The sequence below is a fragment of the Mustela nivalis genome (assembly GCF_964662115.1).
Source record: "Mustela nivalis genome assembly, chromosome: 2".
Taxonomy (NCBI): Eukaryota; Metazoa; Chordata; class Mammalia; order Carnivora; family Mustelidae; genus Mustela; species Mustela nivalis.
Window position 1 is genome coordinate 125669660 of NC_139021.1, and position 16880 is coordinate 125686539.

At 40.0% G+C, this 16880-nt stretch overlaps 1 protein-coding gene across 2 annotated transcripts in view; it reads left to right on the forward strand.

The window, feature by feature from the left end:
- NRBF2 (nuclear receptor binding factor 2) overlaps positions 1-16052 on the forward strand; it is a 35533-nt gene extending 19481 nt beyond the window's left edge. For both annotated transcript variants that reach the window (XM_082720130.1, XM_082720129.1), the window contains 2 exons: positions 2137-2177; positions 14542-16052. In XM_082720130.1, the coding sequence (XP_082576256.1) occupies positions 2137-2177; positions 14542-15252 (752 nt within the window). In that variant the 3' untranslated portion in view covers positions 15253-16052. The remainder of the gene's footprint in view (positions 1-2136; positions 2178-14541) is intronic.
- The last annotated feature ends 828 nt before the right edge of the window (positions 16053-16880 follow it).

The window sequence follows — 16880 nt, forward strand, 5'->3', positions numbered from 1 at the left end:
AATTTAAGTGTGATTAGTTAATCCCACTGAACTGATTTGATTTGGAGTTCAGACTTGGTTAAAAATAGCCTTGTGTTTTAGAGTGGAGTTGTGAATATAATGCTAGTTTGAAAATTGATGTGTTTAAGGGTGCCTGGGTGGCTTAGTTGGTTAGAATTCTTGGCTTGTAGTCTTACGCAGTCCACTTCCCTAAGTGGGTTTTGTTTTTTTCATAAATAATGGAAAGGGCAAATTTTATTTATAAATAAATTTATATTTTGTTTTTAAGTGAACTCTACACTGAACATGGGGCTGTAGTTTAAAACCCTGAGATGAAGAGTCAAAAATTCTACTGACTGAGCCAGCCAAGTACACCTTAAAACCCAAATTTTATTTTATTAATTTTTTTCAAAGATTTTATTTCTTTGTGAGAGAGAGAGAGAGCACAAGTGAGCACAAGCAGGGGGAGAGCAGGGAGAGGGAATAGCAGGCCTCCCGCCGAGCAAGGAGCCCGTTGTGGGACCCTTTCTCATGACCCTGGGATGCGACCTGAGCTGAAGGCAGTTGCTCAACTGACTGAACCATGCAGGTGTCCCAAGACCCAGATTTTAAATTGAAGCATGGGACATTCTTTAAGTGACAGTATGACTTTTGTTGATTCTTTTGCACTTTGGAAACTCAGTGTCTTTGGGTATCCTCTGCTGTCATGTTACGGTTTCAAGGTTCTACAGGGATGGTCCAGTTGGTCTAAGCTTGGTTTTTAGAAACTTCCATTTGTTTATAAAGTGAATTTAAAGCAAACTGTAGTTCGCATAGGGACACAAATGTTTGCAGACATAATAGGAAGTTTAGGGAAGTTCATCCACACTGTATCAGACTAGTAGATGAAATGTCTCAACACCCTTAAACATGAAGAAAAAAAAAACGGTCTATATGCAGCTATTCAGACTTACTATAGAAATAAAAGGCAGAAAAGTTGAGGATAAAAATGTTAAGTATGGCTACAGCAAAGGCTACAGAACCAACTGTTTTCTGTTGGGGAGAGACCATCCAGTTAATTCTTTATCATAAAGACTGGTGGAACCTGGTAGACAATACAATCATTAAAATATTTGAATTAAGACGAAAGAAACATTGCATTGTAGTATCTGCAAGAGGCAAAAAGGAACTTAATGTAGGGATGAGAGATACTGAAAAGTTTATAGTAAGCAAGAAATAAACAAAATGGAGAGTGTGTGTGATTTATTATTATACTTGTCATTTATACTGTTTTGTTCCAGATAGTATATAAAAGGCCTTGAGAGGAATACAGCAAAATAAAAAATGTAATTAAAAATAAGCAGATGAGGAATCCACAGAAGGATAAAGCGAGGACTGCCTGGAAGCATAGTTCGCAAAATGCACCATGAGTTCTTGCTTATTTGATAGAAGGAGCACTTGGCTTTGAGCTTTCTAGAAGATATGTGAGAGAGGAAAACTAGGGATTTTTACAGTTACTTTTTATATCCAAGTTAATTAAGTCACCCAGGAACTGATCCTAAGGTCAGAGAGAAGTTGATTGAATTACTGAACATTTATGGTCTTCATAAAAGACATTATACTATCCTCAGCAACTTGCTTACAATAAATAAGTCAACAAGTTCTTACGGCTCTTAACTACCTGATTCATGGTAGGTTGATGGGATAGCTCAGAAGTAATTCAGTAAAAGTAGTTCTGTAGGAGGCCAAAATGATATAGTCTAGGTATTCATGTGGGTAAAAAGACACTATTAACCAGTTTTTTGATATTTTTGTGATCAAAATGAGTAATAGGGTTTTGATAGGTTCTTGTTTCATTTTAATCCTTCGTGATTCTATATTTCTGATTAGGCTATCTGTACTTTCTTAATTATGAAGTCTATAAGGATTTTGAAGAACAGACCCCTTCAGGACGGGTAGAGAGTATCTACAGTTGGTTACCACTTCTTCTTGGAGAAGTTAAGAATCCTGTCTTCAAATACCCACCTCGTTTATTTTCAGGAACAGGATAACTATTTAGCAGAATTACTTCTAAAACCAGTTCTTTTTGTCATAGGAGTACTTAAGCTCTTCCTTTGGCCTGTTGATTATAAGATTATGACACTCATATTAATATGCCTTTTTTTTTTTTTAAACCAGCATACCTTTCTGAAGCCATGAAGCTCACACAGTCTGAGCAGGTGAGATAGTTTCTTAATATTTTTGTGGTAAGGGCTAGAGGGATTTTCTTGTGGGGACTTGAACTGTATATAAAATAAAATACTGTGGCCCCTTGGGTGCCTGGGTGGCTCAGTGGGTTAAGCCGCTGCCTTCGGCTCGGTTCATGATCTCAGGGTCCTGGGATCGAGCCCCGCGTCGGGCTCTCTGCTTGGCAGGGAGCCTGCTTCCCTCTCTCTCTGCCTGCCTCTCTGTCTACTTGTGATCTCTGTCTGTCAAATAAACAAATAAAATCTTAAAAAAAAAAAAATACTGTGGCCCCTTTCAGAACACTGTTGTCCAAAATACGTTTAAGATGGAAAAGAGAAAAGTACTTCAGAAATTAAAACTCAGTGAACTGCGGTCAGTGTCCCAGACATGGCATGCAGAACCTTCTGTTTTCTCTTTGTTACTCCTAGATCTCAGGTCACTAAATGTGTTCCCTAGAGACTTCTGGGGCCTTTCCTGAGTATTGACTCATGGAGAGTAAGCAGGTCTGGTCAAGCGGAAACCAGTTGGCCTCCCCTTTGCATGCCAAAAATAATTTAAATCTGAATTTGTCTTTTACTGAATTCCTAAGCAGTTCTGGTACCTTTAAATTTTGTTTCACTAATGGCTTTAAATTTCTTCTGTGTTTGGGGAGGGCCTACCTAGGTTTTGAAAATACCTTTATCCAAAGATGATTTTCTGATTATAAAAGTGGCAGGGTACATAGGAGGTACTCAGTAGTGTTTGTCTAATTGAATTAAGGAGATCCTTTCTGTAAGAGGATATCAGTGGGCAGGGAAAAAAATACCACTTTCTCAGACTGAACCAAGAGAACCTAAAAGTTATGTTCTATTCTATGCTCTTCCCTTTGAATGTATAGAACTGCTCATGTTAGCCATGTAATATAAACATACACAGAGCCTCCTTAACCCCATTAATAAAAAGGGATTTTAGCTGGGGCGCCTGGGTGGCTCAGTCAGTTAAGTGTCTGACTTTTTTTTTTTTTTTTTTTAAGATTTTATTTATTTGTCAGAGCACAAGCAAGGGGAGCAGCAAGCAGAAGAAGCAGATTCCCTTTTGAGCAAGGAGCCTGACCTGGGACTCGATCCCAGGACCTCAGGATCATGACCTGAGCCAGAGGCAGACACTTTAACCTACTAAGCCATCCAGGTGCCCCTGAAGGTCTGACTCTTGATTTCAGCTCAAGTCATGCTCTCAGGGTCTTGGGATAGAGCCTCACTGTGGGCTCTGCACTCAGCCTGAAATCTGCTTAGAGATGCTCTCTCTCCTTCTCCTCCTTCCCCCCTGCTCTCTAAATCTCTCTCTCTCTAATAAATAAAATAAATCTCTGAAAAGATCTTAACTAGTTGTAGAATGAATGTTTAAAGAGGAATGTTTTCTAATTTTAAGCTAAGTACAAATGGCGTTTCAGAGAGGTCAGGCCATTCAAAAAAAGTCTTAATGTGTTGATTTGGAAAGGACTTCTGACTTTCTGAATGAATGGGGTTTTGTTTATGAATTAAAAAAAATAACTTATCTAAGGTAGAAAGGCCCAATTATTTTGTTTTTGCTTTTTTGTTTAAAAAATTTTAAAACCTAGCAGAATAGAATTCTCATTGAATCACATTATCATTATTTTTTAGACCATTGTTTTTCTTACTTAGAACTTTTTAAAAGCACCCAGTAAGGGCGCCTGGGTGGCTCAGTGGTTAAGCCGCTCCCTTCGGCTCGGGTCATGATCTCAGGGTCCTGGGATCGAGTCCCGCATCGGGCTCTCTGCTCGGCAGGGAGCCTGCTTCCCTCTCTCTCTCTGCCTGCCTCTCCATCTACTTGTGATTTCTCTCTGTCAAATAAATAAATAAATAAAATCTTAAAAAAAAAAAAAAAAAAGCACCCAGTAAATACTGTTCACAGAATACCAGATAGTATTTTAAACAAAATATTAAAGCTTTTTTTGGTATACTCTACTGTGAATATGTTACCTTTACAAATAGAAAATTGTTAGATTTTCCACAAATACTCATTGACAAAAAAACACAGTATAGAAAATGTGGAAAATACATACTGTTGAGTCTTGAACAACTTGAGGCTTAGCTGTGCCAGCTTCCTTAAATAGTAGAAAATCTGCCTGTAGCTTTTGCTCCCCCTACCCCCCACGCCAAACTTAATTACTAATAGTCTGCTGTTGACCAGAAACCTTAACGATAACATAAACAGTTATTTGCACATACTGTGTATGTTGTGTAATTATATACTGTATCCTTATTACAAACATAAGCTAGAAAAAAAGAAAATACTAAAATCACAAGGAAGAGAAAATATGTTAAGAGTACAGTCTTCTATTTGTTTCTGTTGTCTACAAGATTAATTGTCGTTACTGCCAACATCAGTACTGTAGATATTAATATGTATTACTGACAGGAGACATCAAAAATGAAAATGTGAAAAAAACTCATTTATTTACAGGTATAACAATGCATGCACTGATAACGAAGAAGTGTTAGTATTATTGCTTTATGGTAGACTAGCCTGAAAACTGATGTATGAGTCATTCACTATAGAATATTTATGGTGTATAGTATTACAGTGGTATTGGAAACATTGTTACATTTTTGAAAACCCACTTAACCTGTGATGGTAGGCTAACATGCGGTTTCTCCCATTTATGGGAGAGGTGTACTGAATGGTAGTGTAACTCTTTTAGAAGCAAAGGCATAAAACGGTAAGAAAACATTATGCCCACGTAAAGACTGCTTCCACACGAGTCTTGTACTCGGTGTCAGACACAATGAGAACTTCGGCGATGAGGAGGACACAAACTGTCCATACAGTTCTTCCTGCATAGTTAATAGATTTTCACATGAAGCTACTTAAACAAAGGTTAAGTTCGTTAACTATATGGCATGCTGATGAGTTACTACTCTTCATTAAGTGGAAGGAGATCATAAAGTTTTTGCATTACCATCATAAAAGGTGTTTTGTTTTGTTTTGTTTTTAAAGATTTTATTTATTTATTTGACAGAAGAGTCAGCGAGAGAGGGAACACAAGCAGGCAGAGTAGGAGACAGAGAAGCAGGCTCTCTGGTGACCAGGGAGTCCGATGTAGGGCTCGATCCCAGGATGCTGGGATCATGACCTGAGCCAAAGGCAGATCCTTAACTGACTGAGCCACCGGGTGCCCTGGTTTTGTTTTGTTTCTTTCTTTCTTTTCTTTCTTTTTTTTTTTTTTTAAAGATTTATTTATTTATTTGACAGAGGAGATCACAAGTAGGCAGAGAAGCAGGCAGAGAGGGAGGAAGGGAAGCAGGCTCCTTACTAAGCAGAGATCCCGATGCGCGGCTCAATCCCAGGACCCCGAGATCATGACCCGAGCCGAAGGCAGAGGCTTTAACCCACTGAGACATCCAGGCGCCCCTTGTTTTGTTTTTTTAATAAGTATTTATTTTAATAAGTATTTATTTGTTCACAAATGAGGTGGTCTGAGCTCAGCTGATCAGTTGGGGGTGGGGGGCAGCTCTCGTGTAGTCAGAGGGTGGCAGCTGGTGATGTTATCTCCAAGGTGGCTTCTTTCTTGTGGCTGGGCTGGGGAGACTTACAGGGCCTGAGACAGGCAGAGCACAGCAGTGATATCTTCCCTCTACCCCCCCCCCCCTCCTCTTCTCTCTGGTTTTCTGTAATCTGGCCATGTGGCATTTGAAGTTTCCCAGCATGATCCCTCCTGCTCTGTTCCTTGAATTGACCACAAAGGCCCACCCGGGTTTGAGGGGAGGTGTATTAGACTCTTTTTTTTAAAGATTTTATTTATTTGACAGAGAAAGAAAGCACAAGTGAGGAGAAGCAGGCCCCTCCCCCCCAGCAGGGAGCCCAATGTGGGGCGGGGTGGATCCCAGGACCCCTAGCACTCCGGGATCATGACCCCAGCTGAAGGCAGACTGCCAACGACTGAGCCACGCATGTGCCCTCTCTTTACTTGTTTTAAAACCACCACACTGGGGCTGTGCTGCCCTGGTTGGTCCACACCCCAGCTTTGCCTTTTGGCTATGTGATCTTGAGCATGTTCCTGAGAGTGTCTTTCTCAACTCTCATTTATTTGTTTGTTTGTTTTTAAGTTTGGTTGATAATATAGTGTTATATTAGTTTCAGGTGCACAAGATAGTGATTTGACAATTCTGTGTATTCAGTGCTGACCATAAGTATAGTCCCAGTCTCTCACCATACAGTGTTACTCCAGTATTAATATTGATAGGATTCCCTGTGCTGTACTTTCTATCTCCACGACTTATTTTATAACTGGAAGTTTGTACTTCTTAATCCTCTTCACCTGTTTGTCCCATCAACCCATCCCCCTCTTCCTGTGGTCACCATCATTTCTCTGTATTTGAGTCTGTTTCTGTTCATTTGCTTTTTAGATTCTACCTACAAGTAAAATCATATAGTATTTGTCTTACCTCTCTCTTAATTTGTTTAATGTGTGACCCTCTAGGCCCATCCGTGTTGTCATAGGTGATAAGATCACATTATTTTTGATGGCTGTGTAATACTCTTGTTATTTACATACACCACATCTTTTTTTTATACATTCATCTATCCATATACACTTAGGTGGTTTCATATCTGGGCTATTGTAAATAATGCTGCAGTGAATGTAGGGGCTATTGTAAATAATGCTGCAGTGAACGTAGGGGTGTGTAGATCTTTTCCAATTAAAAAGTAAACATTTTTCTTTTCTTTGGGTTAATACCTAGTAGTGGAATTACTGGATTGTGTGGTGGTTCTATTTCTTAATTTTTAAGGATCTGCCTCCCTGGTTCCATAGTGGCTCCACCAGCCACGCCAGGAGGGTTCCTTTTTCTCTACATCCTGGCCGGTACCTGCTGTGTCTTGTGTTGTTGATTTTAGCTATTCTGACAGGGGTGAGGTGATACCTTATTATGGTTTTCATTTGCATTTCCCTGAAGGGTAGTGATCTTGAGCTTTTTTTCATGGGTCTGTTGGCTATGTGGATGACTTTTTTGGAGAAATGCCCATTCATGTCTTCTGCTGATTTTTATTTTTTTATTTTTATTTTTTTTTTAGGATTTTATTTATTTATTTGACAGACAGAGATCACAAGTAGGCAGAGAGGCAGGCAGGGACAGAGAGCTGGGAAGCAGGCTCGCTGCTTAGCAGAAGCCCGATGTGGGGCTAGGATGTGGGGCTAGGATCCGAGGACCCTGGGATCATGACCTGAGCTGAAGGCAGGGGCTTTAACCCACTGAGCCATACAGGTGCCCCTGCCGATTTTTTAATTGGATTGTTTTTTTCATAAAGAGTTTTATGAATGCTTTATATATTTGGATATTAACCCCTTATTGGATTCATCATTTGTGAATACCTTCTCCCACATAGTGTTTCCTTTTCATTTTGTCATAGTTTTTGTTGTGCAAAAGCTTTAATATTTTGATAGTTCCATTTACTTTTGTTTTTGTCATACTTGCTTGAAGAGACAGATCTAAAAAATAATCCCTGAGAGCAGTGTTAAAGAACTTACTGCTTAGGTTTTCTCCCAGGAATTTTGTGGTTTCAGGTCTCACATTTAGGTCTTTAATTCAGTTTGAGTTTATTTTTGTAGGTGGTATAAGCTTTTGCTTGTAGTGGACCAGTTTTATTAAAGAGACTGTCTTTTCCCTGTTGTATATTCCTGCCTACTTTGTCATAGATTTACTATATGTGCATTTATTTTTGTGATCTCTGTTCTGTTCTGTTTGGTTTATGTGTCTGTTTTTGTGCCATACCATACCATTCTGATTACATCGCTTTGCAGTGTAGCTAAATCTGGGAGTATAGTACCACCAGCTGTGTTCCTTTTTTTTGTTGTTGTTAAGATTTTCTTTATTTTGAGAAAGAGAAAGAGGGAGAGAGCATGAGTGGGGGGAAGGGGCAGAAAGAGAGGGAGAGAGAGACTCCCTGCTGAGCTAGGACATTCTTCCTCCCCCCCCCCCCCCCCCCCGCCAAACTCAGGGAGATTATGACCTGAGCTGAAGGCAGATGCTTAACCACCTGAGCCATCCAGGCACCCTGGTTATAAATTTATTTTTAGGTTTTTTTAATTTTTGATATAACTGTAGATGTGACTGTTCTCTTAATTTCTGCTACTTTGATATTAGTGTATAGAAACGTGATGGATTATTGTATATTTTCTGTCTGCAACCTTACCGAAATCATTTATTCTGATACTTTTCTGGTGGCTTTTTATGGGTTTCCTGTATATAGTATTGTGTCATCTGCAAACAGTGATGATTTTACCAGTTTGGATACCTTTTATTTCTTTTTCTTACTGCTGGGGCTAGGACTTTGGTATGAAATTGAGTAAGTGGCAAGAGTTGATACCCTTATCTTGTTCCTGATCTTAGAAAACTTTTAGCTTCTAACTGTTGAGTATGATGTTAGCTGTGGGTTTTTCATATATGACCTTTATTAGGTTGAATTATATTCCCTCTAAACTCATTTTGTTGAGAGCTTCTTTATGAATAGAAGTTGAAATTTGTCAAATGCATTTTCTGCATCTCTTGAGATGATTGTATGATTTATCTTTCATTTTGTTAATGTGGTATATCTGATTGATTCATCTGCAGATATTGACCATCCTTGGATCCCTGAAACAAATCCCACTAGATGGTGGTGTGGTGGATGATCCTTTTCATGTGTTGTTGATTTGGTTTGCTAATACTTCGTTGAGGATTTTTATATCTGTGTTCATCAGGAATATCAGTCTGTAATTTTCTTTTTTTTTCCTTTTTTTTTCCCTTTGTCTGATTCAGGTATTAGGATAATGCTGGCCTCATAGAATTTGGAAGCTTTTCTAGCGCTTCTATTTTTTTAATAGGTTTAGAAGGATAGATATTAACTCTTCTTAAAATGTTTGGTAGAATTCACCTCTGAAGTCATCTGGTCCTGGACTTGTTGGGAATTTTTGATTACAGATTTTGTTCAGGTACTAGTAACCAGTCTGTTTAAATTTTTCGATTTCTTCCTGCTTTAGTTTTGGGAGGTTATGTTTCTAGGAATTTATCTATTCCTTCTAGGTTGTCCAGTATGTTGACATGTAATTTTTTGTAGTAGTCTCCTAAAATCTTTTGTATTTCTGTGGTATTAGTTGTAACTTCTCTTTTCATTTCTGATTTTATATATAAGTATCCTCTTTTTTTCTTGACGAGTGTTGCTGAAGTTTTATCAGTTCTGTTATCTTTTCAGAAAACCAGCTTTTCGTTTATCTTTTCTGTTTTTTAAAATGTTTCACTTATATTCACTCTGGTCTTTATTATCTCCTTTGATTTACTTTGGGCTTTGTTCTTCGTTTTCTAGTTCTTTAGGTAAAATTTTTCTTGTTTTCGAGGTTGTCAGTATCACTGTTAACTTCCCTTTTGCTTTTGCTGTCTCTCAGTTTTTGAACTGTTGTGTTTCATTGCTCCATGCCTTCTTCTGGAGTCCTCTTTTATTTATTTATTTTTTAATTGACCTTGCTTAGTAGCATGTTTTAGCTTCCACGTGTTTGTGTTTTTTCCAGTTTTCCTCTTGTAGTTGATTTCTAGTTATATGCTCTGGTGGTGAGAAAAGATGCTTGAAATGATTTCAGTCTTTAAATTCATTGTGGCCTAACATGTCAGCCTTCTTCTGAAGTCTGTTGTGTGTTTGAGAAGAGTGTAATTTGTTGTTTTGGGATGGATTGCTCTACACATATTTGTTAAGTCCATCTGGTCTAATGTGTTTTTCAAGGCCAGTGTTCCTTTATTAATTTTATGTCTGGATGATCTGTCTCTTGGTGTAAGTGGAGTGTTCAAATTCCCTATTACTCTACTACTGTCAGTTTCTCCCTTTGTTAATATTTGCTTTATGTATTTAGGTGCTCCTCTGTTGGCTGCATAAATGTTGCCAGGTGTTTTCTCGTTTTTGGATTGATCCCTTTATCATTTGGAATAACTTTTTCCATTCCTCCGTTTTTAGTCTGCGTGTGTCTTTAGGTTTGAAGTCTGTCCTAGGGAACATCTATGTAGGTCTTTTTGTTTTTAATCCATTTAGCCACCCTGCCTGTTTTGATTGGAGCATTTAGTCTGTTTACATTAAAAGTAATTATTGGTATATATTTATTGCTGTTACATTGTTTTCTTGTTTTGTAGTTCGCTCTCTTCCCTTGTGATTTACTTTCTTTAGTGTTATGTTTGGATTCCTTTCTCTTTGTGTCTGCTACAGATTTTGGGTTTGTGGTTACTATGAGGTTCCTATATAATTACATGTGTATAGCTGTCTGTTTTAAGTTGGTGGTCATTTAAATTTGAATGCTTTCTAAAAGTACTACATTTTTATTTACTTTTTCACCCCCGCACATGCACATTGTATATTTTTGACATCTTTTTTATACTTTTTTTTTTTTTTTTTTTTTAAGATTTTACTATTTGATGGGGTTGGGCGAGAGGGAGAGAGAGTGTGACCATAAGCAGGGGGAGCAGCAGCAGAGGGAGAGGGAGAAGCAGGCTGCCTACTGAGCACAGAGCGCTATGTAGGGCTCTGTCAATCCCAGGACACCGAGTGGAAGAGAGGTGCTTAACCATCTGAGCCACCCAGGTGCCCCTATTTTATACCTTGTTGTTTCTGAGTCCCTTAACTAATTATAGTAGATTATGTCAACTTGGGTCTTTTCACCCTCATACTAGCTTCATCAGTGGTTGATCCACTTCCTTTTCTGTGTTTTCCCTTGCCTGCCACATTTTTTTTTCTTTCATATATTTTCTTATTTCTAGTTTTGGTCTTTCCTTTTCCATTTAAAGAATTTCCCTTAATGCTTTTTGTAAAACTGGTTTAGTGATGATGAGCTCCTTTAGCTTTTGTCTGTCAGGGACACTCTTCTATCTTTCCTTCAATTCTGAATGATAGCCTTGCTGGATATTTTTGTTTTTTCCCTTTCAGCGTTTTGAATATATTGTGCTGCTCATGGCCTGCAGACCTTTTGCTTAGAATCCAGCTGATTCTGGAAATGTTTAAATTGTAGATTTAAAACAGAGCAAGCATCCCATACTTCTCAATAACTGAACACTTTCACTCTTTGGCAGAGGATTTGCTAACTGGATTGGATTGTCTTTGTAACAACATCGTATTTTTAGGGTTCAGGATTCAGTAACTGAACACATTGACTTTTCTTTGGCAGAGGATTCCTCTCCTATGGTTACCACCAGAGAGGCCTAGCCTTCCCCGCTTTTGTAACTGGCATCTTGCTGTGATGTCGATGGAGTTACATTAAACCTGTATAGCGACATTGGGAAAAATTGACACTTTCTGTATTCCAAGTCTTCTGATCCATGAGTGGGGCAGGTGACATCTGCCCTGGGCTCACCTCCCTGTAGTGGCTCAGAGGAGGGCTGGCCTTGGAAGGTCACTGGCATCCTGCTGAGGATGCATCCTGACTGCTCCCTTGCTTGCTTTGGGGAGGAGTTCCCTCTTCTTCCCTCCCCATTTGTGACCTTGGCAGGGGGTCACCAGGAGCCCTGAACCCAGGGAATTTGCAGGAAAGCTTTGCACAGACAGGAGCACCAGCCAAAAGCATTTATCTTAAAAGGCCAGAGCCTTTCTGGCGTTTAGATCATCTTGGGATTTAGGGCCTTAATTGGTCCTAAACGGAGTACTAGGAAAATAAAACACGTTCTCCATTTCCTTCCAGATACCATAATTGATTTTATTTGTTAGGATTCTAGTATTGTTACTGTGAATCAGGGCTGTGGTGTTAGAAGACCTGATAAGGTCTTTGGGGGAAAAGAGATGACCACATTTTTGGGCTGTCTTCATGGTGGTGGTCAGAAAAACACAATTCTAGACAGGAGTTTTGCACTTGCTTAAAATTTGTACCATGTGATTTGTGGTCAACGCTGTTAGGGTTTTTTGGTCTACCTCCTGTTTAGTGACAACTTGTCCAATCTGTTGCTTCTACTCTGGAAACCTGAGAATGAAACATGTGGAAATTAACCTGTCTGTGATCACTCTGTTCCAGCTGTGTCCTGCACCTCACTCGGTCACCAAATAAGAGTAGATGTGTTCAGTTACTAAGTAGTACGGGATGCTATTCTAATATTTGCACATTTCACATCAGAACTAGTGTACATTGTGTTTTCATTTCTGAAATTGCCAAACTGTGTTTCCGTGTTGCTCTGCCCGGTTGCCACAGTGGCTCCTGTGGTGGCGGATAGCAGGCTTCACACTGCTGTAGAATGTGATCACTTTGATGGTGACAGTAAAATTGATTTCTATAATAACGTCCCAGCATGTTATTTTATAATTGAGATTATACAGTTTTCATCTAAACCAGAGTGCAAACATCTGTGTAGAAATGATATAAAGTAAAACCACTCTAGACGTTAGATGTTGTTACAAAGATGAGGAAAGAGATTTACCAAAAAAATCCCCACAGAAACCTAGCTGGTAATCTTACGGGGATTCCCTTACATGTAACTAGTTGTTTTTCTCTTGCTGTTTTTAAGATTCGCTTTAATTTTTTTAAAAAAATTTAATTTTATTTAATAGTTTTTTAGGGTGAGGAGGGGCATAGGCAGGGGGAACGGCAGCCAAAAAAGTGAGTTCCTGTCTCAGCAGGGGCCTAATGTGGGACTCTATCCCAGGACCCTGGGATCATGACCTGAGCGGAAGTCAGACGCTTAACTGACTGAGCCACCCAGGCACCCCAAGATTAACTTGACGTTTTGACAGTTTAATTATAATAAGTCTTGGTATGGATCTCTTTGGGTTAATTTTTTTTTAAATAAAGATTTATTTATTTGACAGACAGAGATCACAGGTAGTCAGAGAGGCAGGCAGAGAGAGGGGGAAGCAGGCTCCCCGCTGAGCAGAGAGCCTGATGTGGGGCTCGATCCCAGGATCCTGGGATCATGACCTGAGCTGAAGGCAGAGGCTTTAACCCACTGAGCCACCCAGGTGCCCCAAGATTAACTTGAATTTTTGACAGTTTAATTATAATATGTCTTGGTATGGATCTCTTTGGGTCAATTTTGTTTGGGGCTTTTGTTTGATTCCTGGACCTGATGTCTGTTTTCATCCCTATGTTAAGGAAATTCTCAGCTCTTTCTTTTTCGTCTTGTTGTAAAATAAAAACTATTTTTAAAACGCTCTATTCCTTTTTTTTTTTTTTTTAATTTCAGGGGTAAAATTTAGTGACTTGTCAGGTGCATGTAACACCCAGTGTTATGATGAGATCATACGTGCCCTCCTTAATGCCTATCACCCAGTTACCCCAACCCCCCTTTATACCTCTTAGTTTGTTTCCTAGAGTTTGGTGTGTCTCATCTTATTTTTCCTTCCCTTCCCCTGTGTTCCTGTGTTCTGTTTCTTTAAATTCCACATATGAATGAAATCATATGGTATTTGTCTTTCTCTAACTTCCTCAGTTAGCATAAAACCCTCTAGTTACATCCACATCATTGAAGATGGCAAGATGTCATTCTTTTGATGGCTGCATAGTATTGCATTGTGTACAACTATTTCCCATCATCTTTAGCCATATATCAGTGGACATCTGGGCTCATTCCATAGTTTAGCTTTTGCAGACATTGTTGTTATTCTCTGTATAAGTTTTCTTAGTGTGCTTTGTTGTCCCAGAGAGCTCTTAAATAACTGTCCTCATCCAAAACGAGTTTTTCTTTTGATGTTGATTTTGGGTGATTTCTGCCCTTTCAGATTGCAGATCTGTTCTTCTGTATTATCTTACCTGTTTATTCCCAGTAGTGTATTTTGTATTTATTGTATTCTTCTGCTCTGCCTGGCACTTTCTTACATTATGGAGGTATCTCTTTGTCTCTTTGTTGACGATTTACGTTCATGCGTTTTTCTCCCAAGTACAGTGAGCATCTTTATGACCATGACTTTCAGCTGTTTATGGGGTAGATTGCTTATCTTTGTTTCATTTAATTGTTTTTCTGAGGATCTGTCTTGTTCTCTCGTTTAGAATGTGTTCTGTTTCCTTATTTTAACTGTCTATGTGTTAGGGAGTTCACCTTTGTCTTCTGGTCTTGATGGAGTGGCCATATGTAGATGTCCTGTGGGGCTCTGAAGTGCAGTCCTCCCTAATTCCCCTTATGGCCTACATGGACCCTCTCTTTGTGGAGGGGGGGCCATGACTGCTGTGGGTGGGAGTGGCCTCTGGCCCAGCTGAGGTCTAGTACTTGTTTTGAAAAAATTTGAGGTTCTGTTGAATTGCAAATATAGTATGTAAATTTTAAGTGTTAGTCATTCAGAAAGGAGGATAGGATCTTGGAGTGATATTCATTGGATATTACTAAAGAGACTTAAATGTTAAATGATACCTTTCCTTCTGTGTAATAGGCTCATCTGTCACTGGAATTGCAAAGGGATAGCCACATGAAACAGCTCCTCCTCATCCAGGAGAGGTGGAAAAGGGCAAAGCGGGAGGAAAGGTTGAAAGCCCAGCAGAGCACAGACAGGGAGGCGGCCACCCCGCTGCAGGCATCTCACAGGCCCTCTTCTGAGGATGCCGAGGGCCAGAGCCCCCTTCTCTCTGAGAAATACAGCCCTTCCACCGAGAAGCATCTGCCTGAAATTCAGGGGGTCTTTGACAGGGATCCAGACACACTACTGTTTCTACTTCAGCAGAAGAGTGAGCCGGCCGAGCCGCGCATCGGAAGCAAAGCCCCCAAAGATGATAAGACAATTATAGAGGAGCAGGCGACCAAGATCGCTGATTTGAAGAGGCACGTGGAATTCCTTGTGGCTGAGAATGAAAGACTAAGGAAAGAAAACAAACAGCTAAAGGCCGAAAAGGCCAGACTTCTCAAAGGCCCAGTAGAGAAGGAGCTGGATGTTGATGCTGATTTTGTAGAAAAGTCAGAGCTGTGGAGCCTGCCACCACATTCTGAGACTGCTGCGGCCTCTTCGAGCTGGCAGAAGTTTGCCTCGAACACGGGGAAGGCCAAGGATATTCCCATACCCAACCTTCCGCCCTTGGATTTTCCGTCTCCAGAACTTCCTCTTATGGAGCTCTCGGAGGATATTCTGAAAGGATTTATGAATAATTGAAAATGGAAGGCCATAAAAAAGCTGAGAAGACAAGACAAATAATAGAGTAATACAGTTCATCCAGAAAAAAAAAAAAAGGGAAAACCACACAGAGGGTAACTGCAGAGATGCGCCATTGGGGGAGAGGCAGAGGCAGCGCGGGGGCCGGGAAACGCTCACTGTGAAACGCGTCACGTGTCTGATGGGGCACTTGCGCTAAGGATTCCAGACGGGGCAGACACTAGACTCTCGGAGGCTCACTTTCTCCTGATACAAACCAAATGGCTACCTGGAATAATTTTTCGAGCAGCAGTTATTTTTCTTCAGGGTTAAAATGTATAAAAGTATGTTATGTATAATTAATCTGTAATGCCATAAATGATAATGCAAAACCTAAATAATATGGCGGCCTGAAGGGCCACCTTGTATTTGAAACATGCTTTCTATCATGCATTGACTGTATGCATTTTGTTATGCACATTTCGTTTGTTGAATAGGTGTGTAAGACACACCTTTCTAGATGAAACTCTGTGTGCCACACTTTGCACTACTCATGATATAATGAGAACCTCAAGACTATCAGGAGAAATTTAAATTTCCATTTTATGAAGAAAGGAACCAAATTGTTAGTTATGCTTTTTTTTTAAAATTACCAGTTTACATAATTAATCAGGGTGCATTTTAAGTTCTAACTTTTTTGTTTATTGTTTAAATGTATCATTTGAAAGTACTAAGGAAGTATCCTTTACTGATGCATGAGTGGAAGTAATGGTAGTTGGCAGTGTTTGATTGTAAGAAGTCAATAAAGTAATTGTGTTTTATACCTTTGTTGAATGTGGTCGGTAGTTGACAAGTTTTGTGTGGCTCCTCTGTTGTCAGTTCTGAATACGCATGTGAAGAGATTCAGCCAAACGATTTCTTGGTTTGTTAAAGACGTGCTTCATGATTTTGTTGTCCGTTTCTCTCACGGGGTGGTGAAAGAGAGTAAGGGAGTTGCTGAGGTTTAAATGTGCCCCTCCTCTTGCCCAGCCACACGGACAGTGCTCAGGCCGCAGGCAGCTGTCCCCAGGTCCTCCTGGGCTCCGCTTGGAGCCCTGCACATGTGTACATGCGCCCCTCCTCTGCCACGTCCACCGATATTCCAGGAGCCTGAAGGAAGGGGAGGAGGAAGAGGATGGAAGCGAAACACTTGGCTGCGGGCCCCCTGGGTGTGTTTAAAGCCTAGACTTGGTACGCTGTGTGGAATTGTGGGAGTGCCAGACAGATGGACAGACCACACTGCCTCAGAGACTGCCCTCAGGGACAGTGGGGCCGAGGGGTAGGACTGGGCTCACAAGTTTGGCAATGAAACTGGCAGAAGTAGGATGAGATGAAGTCGAGCTTGCGGAGGCCTTGCTTTTATCATGTCTCATCCTGCTGCAGGTGAAACCAAAAATAAATTAACTTCTTAAAACTAAGACTTCTTCCTATTTTGTTCAAGTTACATCAGTTTGTCTGCCTCGGTGTTGTAATATCCCAGATTCAGAATATTGTGCTTGCCTAACGTTCTTCACAAAACTTGAAATTTAAAAGTTTGTGCCCCAGGGTTGCCTGGGTGGCTCGGTGGGTTAAACGTCAGACTCCTGATCTCAGCTCAGGTCATGATCTCA